The sequence below is a fragment of the Pipra filicauda genome, unplaced genomic scaffold, assembly GCF_003945595.2.
Source record: "Pipra filicauda isolate LSUMZ 115617 unplaced genomic scaffold, ASM394559v2 scaffold491_size440573_pilon, whole genome shotgun sequence".
NCBI lineage: Eukaryota > Metazoa > Chordata > Aves > Passeriformes > Pipridae > Pipra > Pipra filicauda.
This window is the reverse complement of record NW_024104633.1, coordinates 411730-430095: the sequence shown is the minus strand read 5'-3', so window position 1 is coordinate 430095 and position 18366 is coordinate 411730. Positions and strand designations below refer to the sequence as shown.

The 18366-nt window shown below is 40.0% G+C and overlaps 1 protein-coding gene across 2 annotated transcripts in view; it reads right to left on the bottom strand.

Moving 5' to 3' along the window:
- Positions 1 to 723: 723 nt before the first annotated feature.
- CDH11 (cadherin 11) overlaps positions 724 to 18366 on the bottom strand; it is an 85909-nt gene continuing 68266 nt past the window's right edge. For both annotated transcript variants that reach the window (XM_027718337.2, XM_027718339.2), the window contains exons 5-13: positions 17555 to 17674; positions 17053 to 17220; positions 13846 to 14033; positions 12212 to 12465; positions 10909 to 11045; positions 10592 to 10713; positions 9559 to 9676; positions 3369 to 3620; positions 724 to 2032 (exon numbers count right to left, since the gene is read on the bottom strand). In XM_027718337.2, the coding sequence (XP_027574138.1) occupies positions 1536 to 2032; positions 3369 to 3620; positions 9559 to 9676; positions 10592 to 10713; positions 10909 to 11045; positions 12212 to 12465; positions 13846 to 14033; positions 17053 to 17220; positions 17555 to 17674 (1856 nt within the window). In that variant the 3' untranslated portion in view covers positions 724 to 1535. The remainder of the gene's footprint in view (positions 2033 to 3368; positions 3621 to 9558; positions 9677 to 10591; positions 10714 to 10908; positions 11046 to 12211; positions 12466 to 13845; positions 14034 to 17052; positions 17221 to 17554; positions 17675 to 18366) is intronic.

Sequence of the window (18366 nt, the reverse complement as noted above, 5' to 3'; positions counted from 1 at the left end):
CAGATCACTTTTTCGATTAAAAACATCCATTACAAAGCCCAATTCCCAAAGCTCTCTGTGTTTCTGCACTTCTGTGGTCACAAGGTAAATGTGTTCCTATCTGCAGATGCTACTGATAAAAAAAAAAAAAAAAAAAAAAAGAAAAAGAAAAAAAAGTAAGCGCTGGAATCTTAATTACTACTTGGGTAAGGTAATTGTCAGGTAGAACAGTCTTCAGGGAACTTACAGCTAAAGTGGGTCAGGTTTAAGTCTCTAGAACCCGCAGAAGCTTAGCACAGATAGGGGAGATCACAGACCTGGAGTACACTGTAAGTGCAGAGCACTCCTGTCCACCTACAAAGTCACTTCTGAGACCTCTGGAATTCCTAAGATATAAGATAAAGGCATATTACATGGGGAATATTGAAAAGTATTACACTTAATTTAATCCAGAAAACACAGTAGTCTTCTATGACTGTTCTTACTGTGTTCTGGGAGCAGCCACAAGCTGGAGATAGAGAGGGTACAAAATGTTCACCAGACATTACATTTTTTTAATCTAAAAAACATTTGTAAAATGTACTTGGTTTTTAAATAATCACTTAACAAGGCAACAAACCAACTACAAACACATAATAAATAAGGCTATTAAAAGGTCACAATTGTAGTAAATTAGTCAGAACTATAAATGGGACATTAGAAACACTATGTTTTTCCTTATATGCTTAATAACCAGAACAAGAATTAAAAAAGAATCAGTTTATTTCAAAGTCTGCTTCTTATATTGAAGCACATATTAAAGCAACAGTACAATGTTCATAAAATATAAGTGTGATGCCGTAACATTTCTTACATGTCAGAATACTGATATTTGTATGTATACTAAAATAAGAATTTTAAAATTGTACAAATAGATACATTAAAAATGACATAGAAATAGGGCTCCTCCCACTGCAACAAGACAGAGTTTTTATATCTGGCACGTATTAGTTCAAGATGAAAGTATAAGCAAAAAGATTTACAAGAATCAGCAGTAACAAGTTTGATGTTCAAGAGACATAATAATTGTACATTGTACTGTACATACATCATATGGGTTTAAGCTGGCTGAATATTATATATTTCAAGTTTAAAAATGCACTACCATATAGAGTGTCCGTAGTTTAAGGCGAAATTACAGCTCAGAACTGTTATCTTTTCTAATCGTGGAAGCTTCTTTGATGTAAAAGATTTAGGTGTTCATAATACATAAAAGATTTCCCTTGTTTGTAGGTTCACTTTTAGTATTTTCCTTCATTTAAATATTTTGTATTTCTAAAGTAGGTTTTTTCCTTCAGTGAAGCTGGCAGCCAACTTCTAGATTTGCCTTTTGTAGGAAAAGGTACTTCACAGTATTTACCACTTTTATGTCCTTTTCTATCAAAGGAATCCTCTCTGTCAAACTTAAATGTTTAAATGAGATTTGCTTGATTTTTAAAAAAATACCTGCTAACATTTCTTCTGGATTCTTCAGAACATCGGACACAGTTCTTAAGGCCAAATCTTAAACTTTATTGTTAAGAATCATCATCGAAAGTGTCTTTGGAGCCATATAAGTCTGCAAGTTTCTTAAATCGAGGTCCCCAGTTTTGTAGATAGTCGTAGTCCAAATCAGAATCTGTGGTCGCTGACTCTAAGGAGCTGAGTGACCCAGCCACTGAGCCTCTGCCCTCGTAGCCATAGATCTGGATGGAGTCATAGGGAGGAGCAGTGGGGTCGTTGTCAGCCTCCTGTATCCTCGTGTTGATGAAATCATCAACGTCCACGCTGTTGGGAGCCGGCCGGAGGCCCGGCCTGGGCATGTACTGGTACTCGGGTTTGATGTCCTTGCGAGGGATGAACCCATTGATGCCATCGGGGTTCTGCAGCGTGGCAATGTCAAAGGCTTCCGTGTCCTCCTCACCTCCACCCTCATCATCGTAGGTGATAATGTTCTCCCGCACGTCTTCTTCTTCAAAAACGATCAGAGGTTCTTTTTTCTGCCTTTTCAGTGTTACAAACAACACTACAATGACTAGAGAAAAAAAAGCAGGAAGTTAGCCAGGACTCTCAAACAGCAGCTCCTTTATCAATAGATTGTTGCCCTCACTGAATCCTCGGCTTTTGTTCGTCATGGATGGTTGCCTACATCTGCATTTTTAGCACACCTTGCTAGGTAACAGCAGAGATGTTTGTACACAGAACTGAACATATGAACATACTGATCTGAGGCTTCCTGTTTGGGCCGTGTGCCACTGCTCTTACTAATTGCTCATTACTGCAAGACTAATTCAAGGAAAGCATTTGTGGGCCCCTAGTGCTGCAGGAACACTGTGGCACTGCCTTTGAGTAGCCCCATCACATGAATATCTGTGAGAAAGCAAGCACGAATCTTTACTTTCTCCTATATGCCCAGTCTCAACTCCACAAGTCATTTCCATTAAAATGGAATTTTCTTAAGCAATACCTCCAAACACACTTTGTTGTTCTCACTTCAAATTTCTATAAAATAACTTTAAAATATGTAAGAAAAGAAAGACTACCAATTACTATGGGCAAATTAAAAAAAAAATTATATAAATATTTTCAAATCATCAGGAAACACTTCACAGCACTTTCTTAAAATCCAGTCTTCTGAGCCATTCATCTATCTTCAACACAAGAGGGTGTGAGGGGAATAGCTGGCAGGAGCCATTAATCCTGACTGACCTCAATAAGGAACTTGTCATCCAGGGAAGATCACAAAACTTAAAACTCTATGTCATGACCTCCTTTAAACAGTGTCCCTGATTAACTGATATTAGGCCACAAAAGGACATTCTCCAAGCACACCAAGATAAATTCACTGATGTTTGCTATTGCAGTTATTAAAGAATCATAGATTGGGTTGTTGGAAGAAACTTGAAAGCTCATCTTGTTCCACCCCCCTGCCATGGGCAGGGACACCTCCCGCTAGCCCAGGTTGCTCCAAGCCCCGTCCGACCTGGCCTTGGACACTTCCAGGGATCCAGGGGCAGCCACAGCTTCTCTGGGCAACCTGTGCCAGGGCCTCCCCACCCTCACAGCCAAGAATTCCTTCCCAATATCAAATCTAAACTTGCTCTCTCTCAGTTTGAAGTCGTTCCCTCTTGTCCTGTCACTCCAGGCCCTTGTCAATAGTCTCTCTCCATCTTTCTTGCAGGCTCCCTTCAGGCTCTGGAATGCTGTGATTAGCTCGCCCCTAAACCTCCTCACAGGCAGGCAGGTTGGTACCCCCTGTAAAAATAACAGCTAAGAAATTAAGATCCATTTAACCACCCTGGCACTGAAGGCAAGGTTAACTTTTTAACACAAACAGCAGGGCAGAGCACTGAGGCCAGCCCTGGTTTTACCTAACAAGATGACGATGCAGGCCAGGATGGCGATGAGGGCGCCGGTGCTGAGCCCTGCGTTGAGCACGAAGGCCTCGGCATTGCAGGACAGGAGGGAGCCGCTGCTGTCACAGCCACACACCCGGATGGTCAGCGTGTTGGTGCTGCTCAGGGGGGGCAGCCCCCCGTCACTGATCACTATGGGGAGAAGGTATAAATCCTGCTTTTGGCGACTGAATCCTTCACGCCTGACGAGAACGCTCGCTGTGTTATCTGTTTAAAGAAGAGAGAGTCATCGTTACTTTTTCCACAAAGTCATCCTCTTAGTCAATATTAATAAAAAATATATCTTGCTACAATGGCTCTCAATTTTCAAGTGCTTTAGTATTATTTCTACAATAAACCAATACAAAGAGTCATCTTCCTAGTGATCCAAGAGTAATTACACTATTATATTTAATTCATACAGTACCACTCAGTTTTAATTCTTGTACAATTATGAGGGCAACACAAGGAACACAGATAATCCCTGTTAGTACCTCATGAGAGCACCCCACTAACTCTCTGATAAACTCTATATTTCTTCAACTATAAGAATGACTGGGCCTTCCTGTTGCTGTTTGAGCCTGTTTTAATCTCCTTCCAGAATTAAAGCTTTCACTGGAGTGGAAAAAAACAAATGTCCCTGATGTATTGTTCTTGGAGGCACACCTACAGGCATGGTCGACAGAAATCTGTACCCAAATGGGCTGTGTTAATGAGACTCCCACAAAAGCAAAAGCAAAAGCCAGCATTTTCTGTGTATTGGGAGATTTGAGCCTCAGTGTTGACCTCTTTCATAAGCAGTATTTTATCAGAACCTGTTTATCACCCAAACTCCCCAAGCCAGAAGTCAGATCATACATACTGTATGTCTGGGCACATTCCGAATTATGTGGAGATGAGGAAGAGTTAAATCACAGAATTGCAGAATATCCTGAGTTGGAAGGGACCCACCAGCATCACTGAGTCCAACTCCTCGCAGTATTTCTCTAATGCCATTCCTGCTCTTGCTGAGAGATGTCCTGTCATGAGTCTCCTGGTGCAGTGGACAGAAACCAAGCTACCATCTCAGCAGGAGTCAAAGGTAAAAGCCTTTGAGAGGGAAGTGTGTGTGATGACACCCTGGGCTGAGGCAGCCAGTGCTTCCCACTCCCAGCCACGCTGGATAGAGCCTGGGAAACACAAAGGGGGCTTCCTTATTGTGCTCCTTGTTTCTCAACTCAGACTGAACCAAAGTTTATAACAATTGTAAACATCCTGAAGTAAATAAAACAACCATATCCATGGTTTTCAGACCTTCAAAAACTAGTTAAGTTGAGGATTTACTTCACACAAGCTTTTCGGGTTTGCCATGCTCTTTATTTTTTACTGTATAAAGAAAAGAAAAAAAAAAAGCCAGTCCTTTTATCTATTACGGGAGGGCTGTTCACCTCTGATGGTACCCACTTTACTGCTGCCTCAGGGTACTGCAGAAGATTAATCGTTTTCCTGCTGAAGAGTCAGCATAAATTCCAGAATTTAATAATGCAAATCATAAAACCTCTCCTAATGATCTGATCACTGCTATTTCCATGGAAGCTTGTGAATAAATTATACCCAAAGAGAAGTATTCTTGTCTTACATTAACCAGCCTTACAGGCAGTGCCCCTGATGTAGGGCAAGGTCTGAAAATGTCCCCAAATTTGGTGGACACAGGTCAATTTTTGGGAGAGGGATGTTTGCACTGCTTATCTGACTCTCCCACTAGTAACTTCCGCAGATCACACCAGAAAGGATGAGTATTTTTAAGTAGGATCCGCCTGCTTCATACCAAATTAATTCATCCCCCATATCTACCCCCCTGTTGCCAGACCTACCACTCCTGATGCCCCGGGTGGGCACCTGAGCATGACACAATTGTGGTGGTTTTGGTGTTGAAGACTCACAAAAATAATACTGAGTAGAAAACAGCTTGTGAACTTCTCCTTTACCTGACGGTCACACTTGCTAAGGACAGAGAAGCTGATAAAGATCTGATTGATTGTCACTTGTGGCTTTTGGAGGTGCCCTTTGTTTCCTCCAGAGGCCTTCTAATCTCCTAAATGTTTACATGCAACATGTAAACTTTGTAGCACAACTTTTTAAAGCACCTTAGTTATATCAGGAGCCTTATTTTAGGACTCTAAATTTATGGTCTTGTAAGAATTATGTATAAATAGAAATATAACATCTAATATCTATTAATCTATCAACTAATTTGAACTAATATATATTGCTACAGAATAAAACTATTCTGCAGAGTCCTCTAAAATGCGATTAATAATTCATTTCCTCAGTATGAGAACCAAGATCTGTTCTATTAAATTAAAAATCACAATAGGACAGATTATTCTTGTGGCAAAAAATGTGAACATTAATAGTGGGCTGAACTACAGCTGCCTCGAGGCTGCAAAGGCAAAGTGGAAGGAAACACAGGCAGTACCATATGTTAGCATATCTAGTCTGTTGGTTACGCATTTTTTATTATATATTTCATTTTTTCCTGCATTTTGGCAGCTTAAATAATATTCTCAGTTAGAAATAAGAAAAAGATGGCAAATTATTCAGTTATTATACAGACTGGATACATCACGTTGCATAAAGATTAGACTGATTACATCACACAAAAGCTGAATTTGATCTAACAGGTGCTTTATCTATTTAATGTGATTTCTAGTTTAACATAAATTTTTAAAAAGAAAAATGCAATCAACACTCCTGGCTAAAGTTTAAAAAGGACTACTGTACATGAAGCCTAAAAAGTCATTTTTTAAACTTTTTTTTTTTACTGTTTATGTTCACTTCTCACATTTAGAAGAAACATAATACCCATAAGAGGAAAAAACCCTCTTTTACCTAGATAAAAGATAACATATAATCTTAGCTAATATTCTCATCCTTGCTTTTTGATTATTTTCAAGTCCCAGGAGTCTAACTATAATCCAGGTAAAATGGCATTTTTTAAGCCAATAGAAGCTAAATGTCAATACCATCTTAAAACTATTACTTAGCACGTATGGGAGTGACTTGACTCACAGTCCTAATGAACACGGTGGGGGTCAGTACAAGGCAGAGGGAAAAAACCAGCCACCTCATCACCATTCCCAGATATACACAAGCTCTCATTTTCGCAGCTGTTATTGCCTGGGATATCCAGTATCCAAAGGTGCTGTAAGTGAAGCTTACGTGTACTGTCCATAAAATCTTCACAATTGGAAGTTATAATTGAATTACTCCACACTGACCTTTACACTTATCTCCCTGAACTTTGGTTTTTGTCTTTTTCTCTGATGACCTTATTGATGGTTTTCCAATTGTTCCTCTACGTACAGGCAAATGTAGCTCAGCTCTGGGGGGTTTGTTAACATCTATATTGTGTAAGGAGGATTCTAGATGAATGGAGGTGGCTGCAGTGTGAACATTATTACCTGTATCAGAGTGTGAATGCTGATTCAGCAATAAAATAAACAATTTCAGAGGTCTAGCTGCTTAAAACCATTCCCAGGCAGCAGCAATTCCTGTGGATAATCCATGGCAAAATCCTGTAAATATATTGTTCATGTGTTTCAAAATGTCTTGATTAAAAGAAATTGGAAGCCAGAGAGTACATTCATATTTAAAAAGTGGATTTTAAGTCCCTGATTTTAGTGGGCTTACAAATTTAATTCCAGGCTCTGTAAAGCCCTGTCTTGAGGTGGTCACAACCTTCCAGCAGTGCCAGCTGCCACACGAGGTGAGTGAGCCCAACCAAAGGGCAGCTCAGTTTAGGGCCCAGTAGGATTAAAAGCAGGAAATGAATTTCCTAAAAACCTGTGTCTGTGCTGGGAAGTGTCACGAGGCTCCACAGCTCTTTTGAAGCTCTGACTTCAATGGGAACAAAACTGAACGGAGCGAACACGGCGCTGTTTATTTGTGGGGCATATGATGAGGAAACAGTGCAAAAGTAATTCAGTGTTTTATCCCAGCGTGTGCTGAGCCATTATCTCGTGTTTTCTATGGCAGACAGTCTCAGCTGAGGACTTGGGAGCACAGTAGGCTGTTAATAGGATATAGAACGTGATTATGTTTTTCGGATTACTGCAATGTGTGATTACTTTCAGGAGCTGGTAAAAAGAAACTCTATTAAATGATAATTACAGGACTGTATTCACTATAAAGTTCAGTAATAGGCCCAAACACTGGAGTTTTCATTAACTGTTCTCCACAGTTAATAAAGCCATTTTTCTTTGAAACTACCAATTCCCTCTGAAAGCAGTGGCATGGTATATAGAATACTCAGATTTACAGCTGAAAAAAACCAACTTTGAATGATCATGTAAATTATTTGACTTGCAAATGGTAACACAATCTCCCTGAGAAGTTTTTTTTATGTGGAAGCACATAAAATTTTAACTTTTTTACTTTGCTCTTTACCATAACTTACTTACAAGAAACTACACAGAAGTAGTAAAGTTACCAACATCATTGCACTGAGGATTGTACAAAATAAAGGAAAGAAAGGATTGGAATGGATGAATTTCGTTATACTATTAGTTTCCCAAAACCAAAATTATATGGGAAGATTCAATCCTTAAATACTGTCCTGGTTTGTCAGGTACAGACACTACATTAAACTGAAATGATAATTTCAACTACAAAACATTTATATCTGGGTTAATTTTTTCAGTAATGAATTTGCCACGTACGGAAATGAAGGATTAATGTAATTGGCTAGAGTCAGGAACCATAATACCACTTGCCTGCAGCTGTATCAGAGCATCTCTACTCTGATCTACGCTTATAAAATCTAATCTTTTTTCAGTTTGATGTGGTGACCATAAAATATATTTTAAAGCGAAACTTGGCCTCAGGGTCTCAAGCAAAGAACACATTCTTATTTACTTCTCTCTAAAAATACATCCATGAATTTTTCAGAACTTGTGTTTTACTACTTTAAAGAGAATGAATATCCCTGCCCTGGCTCCTTTATGAATTGCTTATGTATGTACGAGTGTCAAGCACCGGGCAATAGGATTGCTTTGATCAGTCAGGAATAACAGAAATTTTGTTTGGGAACTCTGATGATAATTACCCTCCCTTCAGATGTGGATAGAGATATAAACTGTGCCACAACACAAGAGTTTGTACTGAAATCATGTATGTGGATTGGGCTGCCTTTTGTACTTCGGGCACTCTTGGATTTGTTATTTCAACCAGCTCAACAGAGTTTTTCTTTTCAGAAAACACTTAAGTTTCCTTCAGACATTAAAGCTTGCTAATCAAAACCAATTCCTTAGAAGCTGATACAATTTTTGCCCTGTGCAGAGAAATTAAAAATGAACATTGAATGAGAATATCATATTGATTATCATTAAATAAATAGAATAAATATGTATAATGGCTGAACCTGTGGTTTTTTTCTGTTTCCCACCTCCTCTGACTCCCTCAGCCTTGGCAAGGCAGGGTCAGTGATGATGCTTTATGTCAGATGATCAGTTAAGTTTTGACACTCACCTATGCCTGGGGTCTTTGCCTACAGATTTCTTCCATCCTGCAGTCAATCTGAGTGCAAGGCTCTGCTCTACTTCATGAACAGCGAATTGATCAGGGGGTCAGGACACCCATACCTGAGATACACCCAATCCAGGTGTTTTCCACAACAGAAATCCCCACCTGGATTTCCTGCACAAGGCAGTGATTTGATTCCATTGGGAATCTAGTCCATGTCCCTTTGGATCCATAATTTATAAAAACTGGCAAGCAGAATAAGGTGAACAAATACAGACCTAACAATTTCTACTGTCTCAGCTAATTTCAGCTTAGCAAGTCAGGTTTCTCTAAATGAAGGAGATCTGCCAATTACATTTAGAGAATGTTTGGCAGTGGCTTTTACCCTCTTCCCGGTAGATAAAATGGAAGTGGATTTTTCATGTAGGGTATTATTATGCAATTTAAAATATGCATTCAAGAAAAGAAAAATGAGTTAACAGGCATTATGCTGTTCCAAGAACATCCTTGCATTTCAGCTGTGGTTTTTTGCCTTCCTCCCCTAAATCTCTGGGAAGCAGACACTGATAGTTAATGACAACACTGTTGCATGACATTAGGTTGGCCATTGGTTTTGCTTTGTCATTTCTTTAGACTCTAGTATAGAGGAAATCTTCACACAAACCTCTGTTGTCTCTGAGGGTAAAATTTGGATTATGAATAATTTCAGGTGGTAAACTGAAGATAAATCTTGGTCCATTGGCCGAGTCATCCTTGTCATCAGCACTAATTGTAATAAATTGCTGTAAAAGAAAAGCACTCTGTAAACAAACAGCTTCTTCTCTGGGTACATCACATACCAACAGCATTCCAAGACAGCTCTTGAATATAAGGAACTTTGAAATAGCAGACTCCCCTCGGATACAAATGTATGTGATTACAAACACAGAGCAGACGCCAAACTACAACAGGCAATCTTTATTTGCTATTAAATTTAACCAACACAGAACTACGGCTGTAAAAATATACACCTTCTGCATTCTTATATACAAATATGTGCTAATGATAACACAACTGACTAAATAAAATCCTGCAGAAAACTCAGCAGCTGAGAGTTCTTTTCAAACTGCCACACGAACTGCAGGGGCACAGCCCATGTGTAGAGCCGTGTTCCTGTATGATACTAACCCCTCTTCCTCACAGATTGCCAGGAATAAATCTGTCAGCTGAGCTCCACAAGCACTGCACTGGGATTTTCTGAATATTTCTGTAACATCCAAACCAGGCTCACAACTGGGAAAGCTGCAGCAAACCAGCTTTGCTGCTGCTGGTGGATCCTCACAGCCAACACCAATCATACCTAATGCACAAAGCAGTGTGTGACTATTGAGAGCAGCTCACAAACAAAAACACAGGGCAGTGCCTTCTGTGTGCTCCAGGCATTTTGGCCAAAATTTCAAACCAAGTGTTCATTTACTGCCACTCGTTGGAGCTGACAGGACAAAACTGGGCTGACACGCTGCAGAAAGAACCGTGTGGGCAGGGAGGGCAGTGGGCAGAGAAAAGTGGTGGGTGGGGAAAGGGTGGGCAGAGGGAAGGAGGAGGGCAGAGGGAAGGAGGTGGGTAGGGATGGAGGTGGATAGGGATGGAGGTGGGCAGAGGAAAGGAGGGGGGCAGAGAAGGAGGAGAGCAGAGGGAAGGAGGAGAGCAGCCCATACCTGATTGCTCCGGGCATTCTCACACACGAAGGCCTCATAGGCTGCTGCGAACTTGGGGGCATTGTCATTGACATCAACCACCTTAATGGACACGGGGACTTTGGTTTCCTGGTGTTGTTTGTCTATGGGAGAAAGCAAAACCAAAATGAGAAGCAGGAAAACCCCTCAAAACAAACAAAATCCCACCTGCATCCAGGGAAAAATGCAATAGATGGAGGTATTTCTATTGGGATTTACTGCAGCTTATCAAACCGAGACACCTGGAAGGGTACAGAATTTATACCATTGATCATAAACTACCTCAGTGCAATACTTACGGACTTCAACTGCAAACACAGAGATATTATGCCAAGCAATTTCTTCCCTATCCAAAGCTTTTATTGTCTTGATATTGCCATCTTCTGCATTGATAACAAAATATCTTTCAAGATCAGTGTGACGATCAATTGAATATCTAAAGAAGATTGAAAATCAGTAATTAGAGAAAAGAAGGACTTACCAGTTTTGCACATCAAGATTTCTTCTATACAATTATTATTTCTGAATAACTGTAAGTAGTACACCTTTTGTTGCCCTCAATATCATTGTCAAAGGGATGATACATGTTCTTTAAAAAGCAGCATCACCTGGTTGGTTTCTACATTTAGAAAAATAGTACACCAGAATGTTTGTAATAAGTGAAAATTGCTGGATTTGAAGTCTCTGTATTAAAGCCCTAAAATATTCTTTATTTTTTTTCTCTTATAAAACATGATAAAAATATCTACTGAGATATTTGTGTTTTCTTCTGTTTCATATTACTCATGGCCATCTTTTAAGTCTTCTGATCTTTTCTTTACTCAGAATATTAATTGATCATACCAATTTATTAAATATTGTCCCCTATCTGCACATTCGTACAGCTTCAGACAGCTCTGACTTTCATATCTTCACATTGCAATTCTTTGAAATGTTAAGTATACCCACTGAAGAGAGCTTTATAATTTAATTTACACTGAGAACACGACAAATGAAAATAAACTAATAAAAACTGTTATAAGAATTCTTCCCTGTGAGGGTGGGGAGGCCCTGGCCCAGGTTGCCCAGAGAAGCTGTGGCTTCCCCATCCCTGGAAGTGTCCAAGGTCAGGTTGGAGGGGGCTTGGAGCAACCTGGGCTAGTGGAAGGTGTCCCTGCCATGGCAGGGGGTGGAACGAGATGAGCTTTAAGGTCCCTTCCAACCCAAACCATTCCATGATTCCAAGACAATCCAACATAACTGCAGAAAGTAGGTGTCTGTATGTGCTTGTCTTTAGCAATTAGCAACACAACACAGTCTCTAATCTACTGCTCAGATTTCTATGTTTTCAGGAAAAAAACACATTGCAATAACAGCACAGGGTATTTGTGGAAATTATAATTTAGAATAGAGTTAACAAAGAGGCCTTAAAGTATAATTCAATTAGACACAGCTGTGGTACGATATAGGCTTTGAGAAACTGCAACAAGGCATAAATCCAATGCTGGAGAGTTAAAGTTATTAATATTCTGGGTGTATGTAGCTCTCTCACACTACCTTAATAACCTGCAGAACAATTCGAAAAGCTAATGCTTGGCAGCAAACAGCAAGAATGCAGTGTACCTTATAGCACTGTTGGCAGCATCAGGGTCTTTGGCATGTACTTTTCCCACCACAGTACCAGATGCTGCATTTTCTTGTACTTCAAAAATGTAACCTGGCTTCAGAAACACGGGGGGTTCGTCAGCATCTTCCACTGCTATTTTCACTGTCACCGTGTCCTTGAACGGCCCATTGCTGATGAACTTGGGGTCAATGTGGACATTGGCTGCCTCCACCTTCAGGCTGTAGGTCTTTTTGGTTTCATAATCTAAGGTCTGCGAGAAACAAGAAGACAATGCATTCCATAATTAGGAAATCCAGAGTGTAAAAGCAGCAAGCAGTGCCCTTGTATTCAGTGACATAAAACAAATGTGGGCATCTGTCAACAAGCTTGGACAGAAAGACTCAAATGGAAGGAGCTACATTCTATGTATGGAGCAGCATAGGAAGGCACTCAAAGTATCACAGCAGAGTCCTTGCCTTGCTCTTTGCTTGCTGTATCACTGAGGAAATCATCTGTACTGGGAAAATTAACCTGTTATTTGTGAAGCCTTTCAGGTGGCACAAAAGGGCAAGGGACAGGGAAGGGGCTCCCACAAGAGGCCAGAATCCCCAGCAGGCAGGATTCTACATAGGCGTGGTTTGAATTGCTACTGGGCGTCCCATGAGATAGGACACAGAGAAGTTAAATAATTTAAGTAGTGGGGAAAATATGGAGATAAGTCCTTTTGGGAGCCTGAGCAAAGTCACAGCACATCTGCACTTTTGTTGGCATAAGAGTTGCAGTGCTGGTGGCCTTGAATTCATCCTGTAGGTGCCAACCACAATTCCCAAAGTCTGCTAACACCATAGACTGAGTGATGCCCCACCATGCACAGCTTGTGTGTTTTGCATTTTAAAACACACAAAAAATCCACTTCCACCTCTAGAACAGATACAGGAATTGAACCAGGGCACAGTTTTGAGTAAAGGAGACCTCTGGGTGTCTTTCTGAGGGACTGCCCCCGTGGACAGGGCAGGGCTAACTATGAAATTAAGTTGCCCTTCTAAGGCCTTCTCTAAGTTCTGACTATCTCCAAGAGAGATAAACAGCTTTGAAGATACAAAGGGCAAAATAATAATGCCTAAATAATGAATAAATTATGATTTATAATTTGGAATTCTAAATTAATTTAATAACGCTTTCAAGGCTCACAGTGATGGGTTGTACATGAAATCCCCTCTGCTGCTTTTTGCATAGCCTGTGACTCCTTCAGAACACTGTTGTGGACAATGCATAGCTGAAGAATCCAAACTATTGGACATGAGGCTGTTCAGACTGAACATAAAGCAACAGCGAATGTCTGCTACTTATCAGCACTGGGCAAAACTTCATTAACAATGAAGCTGATGGCATCATATTTTACCGTGACTTTTTATTATGAATTCATTTAGTTTGTGCAATTAATCCACTGTACAGTATTTATGTAACTCTTCTTGGTTATTTTCTTCCATTCCAATTCAGCTAATGGGGAAATGGAATATTAAAAGTTAATCACACCTTTAGAAATTAAGTGAATTTGCATTTACTAATATTTTAGCTTAGGTGGTAATCCATTATTACCAAATATTCTGTCAGCAACAAAGAACACTGCACATTAGTGGGTATTACCCACCTTCTTAAGCTTTACTACCCCTTCCTGAGTCTCATAGTCTGTTGTAATTTCAAACGTGTCCATGCCATCTCCATCGATGATGCTGTAGGCTACCAAGCCATTTTCCCCAATGTCAGGATCTTTGGCCTTCACTCTTCCTACTTCCTCTCCTGGGATAGCTGCTTCCGACACTGACATCTGGTACACACCTGAGGGAGGGAAAACAGACATTTCCTGAAGTGTGTGTGCACTCTGCTCTCCAGCTGTACTGAACTCATTGAACTTGTAAGTTCCAAATAAACACAGTAATTTTTTTACATTTTCAACCCCCCTGAAGGAGCGTTTGTTTTATGTCATGTGTTATGTTATGTTTATGTTATGTTTTTTATGTTTGTTATGTTATGTTTGTTATGTTATGCTAAAAAGAGCTCTGAGAAGCGAGTCATCTGTGAAATCTTAAAGCACATGGCTAATCTATATAACATGACCTCCTCCCTGATGTTTTACACTCCATCTCTGTCCCTCTCTGTTCAGGGGGGGTTAAAAGGACATTCAGAATGCAGAAATTGTGGCATCAAGGTTATCATTTATATCAGAAATGTTATTAGAGAAATGGAAGGAGAACTCTCTTTCATATGCTCATGGTCTGACCTTCAACTCTGTTGAGTCCAGAAGCATTTCTGCCCATTCATCCAGGAGCCATAAATTATATTCAATGAGTCGGATAAGATCTCTCTGCTGTGCTGGCTAAAGAATAAATCTGCTGCTTTCTATGTCTTTGGAGTGTGAATGTACAGTAACAGTGATTATTAAAATTCAGCACCACAATATGTACCAATTTGTATGGGGTTCCAAATCAAACCAAAAATGACTTTCCCATATCTCCAGTAGGAAAACCACTCCCAAACATCCCACAGATGTATTGCCTTACAGAGGTTTCCCTGGGTATTCAGGGACACCAGAGGAGAGCAACAATGTTCCTGGATAAATCTCTCTCCAACAGTTGCCCTATAAGCAGCATTTCCAGGACTTGGAAACCCCCTCCAGAGCTCAGATAACACAACCTGATCCTAAGTGTACAAATCTATGTCAGCATTTTCAGCCACCTCATCAGCATTAATAACTTGGGGAGGGGAAAAAAAAAGAAAAAAGCATGAGGAAATAAAATAATCTAATTTATTCCCCACCATAATTGCTCTTTTTTTGCTACGTGAGCACCCTTGGAACATCAGGAGACTTATACCAGGCAGGGACTTGGCTGATTACCCATAAAAACAATTGGCACATGTCATTGAAATAGGTCATTAACTCCAGTCACAAAGAACCCAACATTTAAGTACGTAACTCATTAATGGTTTGAGCAATGAGCACAAAAAACAAAAACAAAACAAAAAAGGGAAATAAGAATAAAAAAATCAATTGTTTGTTTGTACAGACAGGTAAAATCCTGGTTTTGTCTTTAAAAACATTCCCAATTCAGGTTTTAATTTGGGGAAGAATGATTAAGTAGAATAACTGTTATTAGGCACTTCTGATAATTTTAAATGTTCTTCCAAAAGATTCAGTAGAGTGGTTTGAATTTGTAGAAAAAAATCCGTAATTTGATGGAGTTAACAAAAGGTCATACATTGGGGTCCCAGATCATGATCTGGCGTGAAAAGGCACATCTCTAAGGTATATGAAACCTGACATTTTTAGGATTCAATACATTTCTTTGAGAATGGTAAATAATTCTGGCACAGATTTTTCATTTAGGAACCAACTATGTCACTTCAGCTCTTGTATGAAGGTCCAGGAAGCTGAAACATTGGAGGAAGAGAAGTTGCAGAGATGATCATGTCCAGAACATATCAGGGTCATAACTGTTGCTCAGAGGAGAATCAGTATGGGCTGGGATGGTGCTTACACCGCACTCCAAAAAAACCCTACAGCCATGCAGAGATGAAATGGAGAACAGATGTGTGAGCCCATTAATGTGCTTCCTCCCAGCTGTGAAGACTGAATCTGTTAATGTCAGTCCTGGTTAATTTTATGTGTGAAAAGTAAATAGCACAGGTATAAAAAAATTACTTAATTTGACCACCAGAAATAAGCTTCAACAATTTAAAAATGTAATAGTGGCAAATTTAGTTTGCTTCGCCATGGTAAATAGAAGTCTTGAGGAATAGCCAGTCTTTTATCCTTGAGGACATTCACTATTCACCAAGAGTGTTTATAGAAGTAAAGGATGATGCATCCATACTTAAAATGCAAAGCTATGTGAAATGAAAAAAATGCCACTCATTCAACTCCAGGCTTGTCAAAGACCTGAAAGAGCCCAATCAGGAGCTGTTAACAGATTGTGCAACATTGTCATCAAGGGGCAAGAAAGGCAAGAGCCTCCAGGCCTGTGAAATACAGGGGTAAGAAGCTAAAGTGGATCTGCTTTCCTTTGCCCGTCTTCATCAAACCCAAAGCGGATTCGTTCGCTGAAAATGACTCTCCAAACTCTGCTGGCAAAGAGCTGAGAACTTGGAGTGGTGAAAGGCACAACATGGGGCCACTGCAGACTCCTTTCAGACACTGCGAGTCTCAGAGGAGAGCTTTGTGCAGACACACGGGGGGACTGCTGCACCCTGCGCCCCAAGACAGGAGGATCTGTTCCTGCACAACACCTGCAGGGGCTTTTGTTTTAACTTCCTCCTATTTCTCTGCAATGATTTCCTGAAGTTCCTGTGGTCTGAACAGAGAAGTAAACAACACTTGTTTTTTTAAAGTGTCTTTTACATCCATGCTGTAAATACGAAAACGGGAAAGGAAGCAAACCAGCTTATCCCAGCACTGCTGAGGGGCAGGTACATGTTCCAGTATTTTGGACTGATTTGGTTTAATGCACAAGAGAGACCTCAAGAAATGGGGCTTCTTCCTTCATTAACAGAGAAGTCCACATTATGCCTCCCTGCTAATATAACAGTTATATGACATGGTCCAGTAGTTCAAAAAATGAAGTGTAGGGTTAGGAATCTTTGTAATCTAATCCTGAGCTTAAAAATGTCTCACTTTGCAACACAAAGCAAATAATGCAGACACTAAAGCTCCATATTACTAGCAAAAAATGTGTAACTAATGCTTCTTTATTCATATGTGCTGCAATAACCCAGTAGTTACTGCTTTTTCAAGCTTTGCATATGTCTGATACTACACAAACGTAGGTACTATAGAAAATGGGAGCAAGGATCTTGTTCTTACTTTGTGGGAACTTTGGTGGGTTGTCATTGACATCTGTAAGTGTAATTGTCACTTTGGTTGTCCCTGAGAGGCCTCCCATGTGTCCTCCCATGTCTTTCGCCTGTATTACAACGTGATATTCTTCCTTGGCTTCTCTGTCCATATTGGGAAGGGCAGTTCGTATAATTCCTGGAAATACAGAGAAAGTGTGGCACATACAAAGTTTCACAGGTTCACATTATGAAAAACTGGATGCTGCATAAAACACAGTAATATTTGCAGTGATGGTGCAGATTTTGTTTTCCCTACACTGTGCGTTTTGCTGTGTAAGGAAAGTAGCCCAAATATTTGACACAAGACAACCCTGGAGAATAACAGTTCAGCACAGAAACAGGCATTTCTGTCACACCATATCATACCCCAAAGAAATAGTAGATATACCCAGCTGTACTGCCTCAGTCAATACATTTAGTTCATTTTGAGGCATTCTGGTTATGAGGTCCAATAAACTGCTCAATAATACCTGTTTGAGCTTCCACCGAGAAGTACGGCTGACCTTCCAGAATGCTGTAAACCAGTTTGGCACTGTTCCCATAGGTAGGATCATCAGCGTCTGAAGCTGTTACCTGAATAACTGATGTACCTAAAAAGGGAAAGCAAACACAAGAGGAATCCAGTCAGAAGCAAACCTGTCTGTAAGAACCGTGCAGAGATGCTTTCAGTCATTCAGCATAACTATAGCGAACTTTTTTATTTCCACATTTGGGAAATGAAAAAGAAAATTTCTTGACAGTTTCTATATGACAAAATAGACTCATAAAATACAAAAAGATTTGTCACCAGCTGTGATGTGGATTAATGTTCTAAACAGTGAAGATATAAAAGTCAGCAGTCGCTCTGTACCGTTATGGTTTTTTTCCTCAGTAGTTTTAAGCCTTATATTGCTTTTGTCATTAGAGAGCCAAACAATAGAGTTTTCTTTTTTCATTTTTTCTCAGTAAGTTTTCAGAGAAATCATTCCTGTAGAAATCTCTGAGACAAACACAAGCTCAAAGAGGAGATGAAAATGGAATAGAGAGTGTGGCAGTAACTCCTTAGCTTTATTACACAGCTCTGCCAGAGGAATGATCTTGATGTTTACCCCAGAGGATTCACACCCCATAAATTCCAGGGGGCTCTCATGCTCCTTCCTAGGAGGAGATAGTCCTGTTCTAGGAACCATTCAGAGACACTTTAAGTCTGACAGTTGGGAGCTGTGCAGGCTTTGATTTGGTCAGCAAATCAGAGACATTGACTGAGTCACTGGCTGAGCATGAAGTAAATTTTACTTCCCAA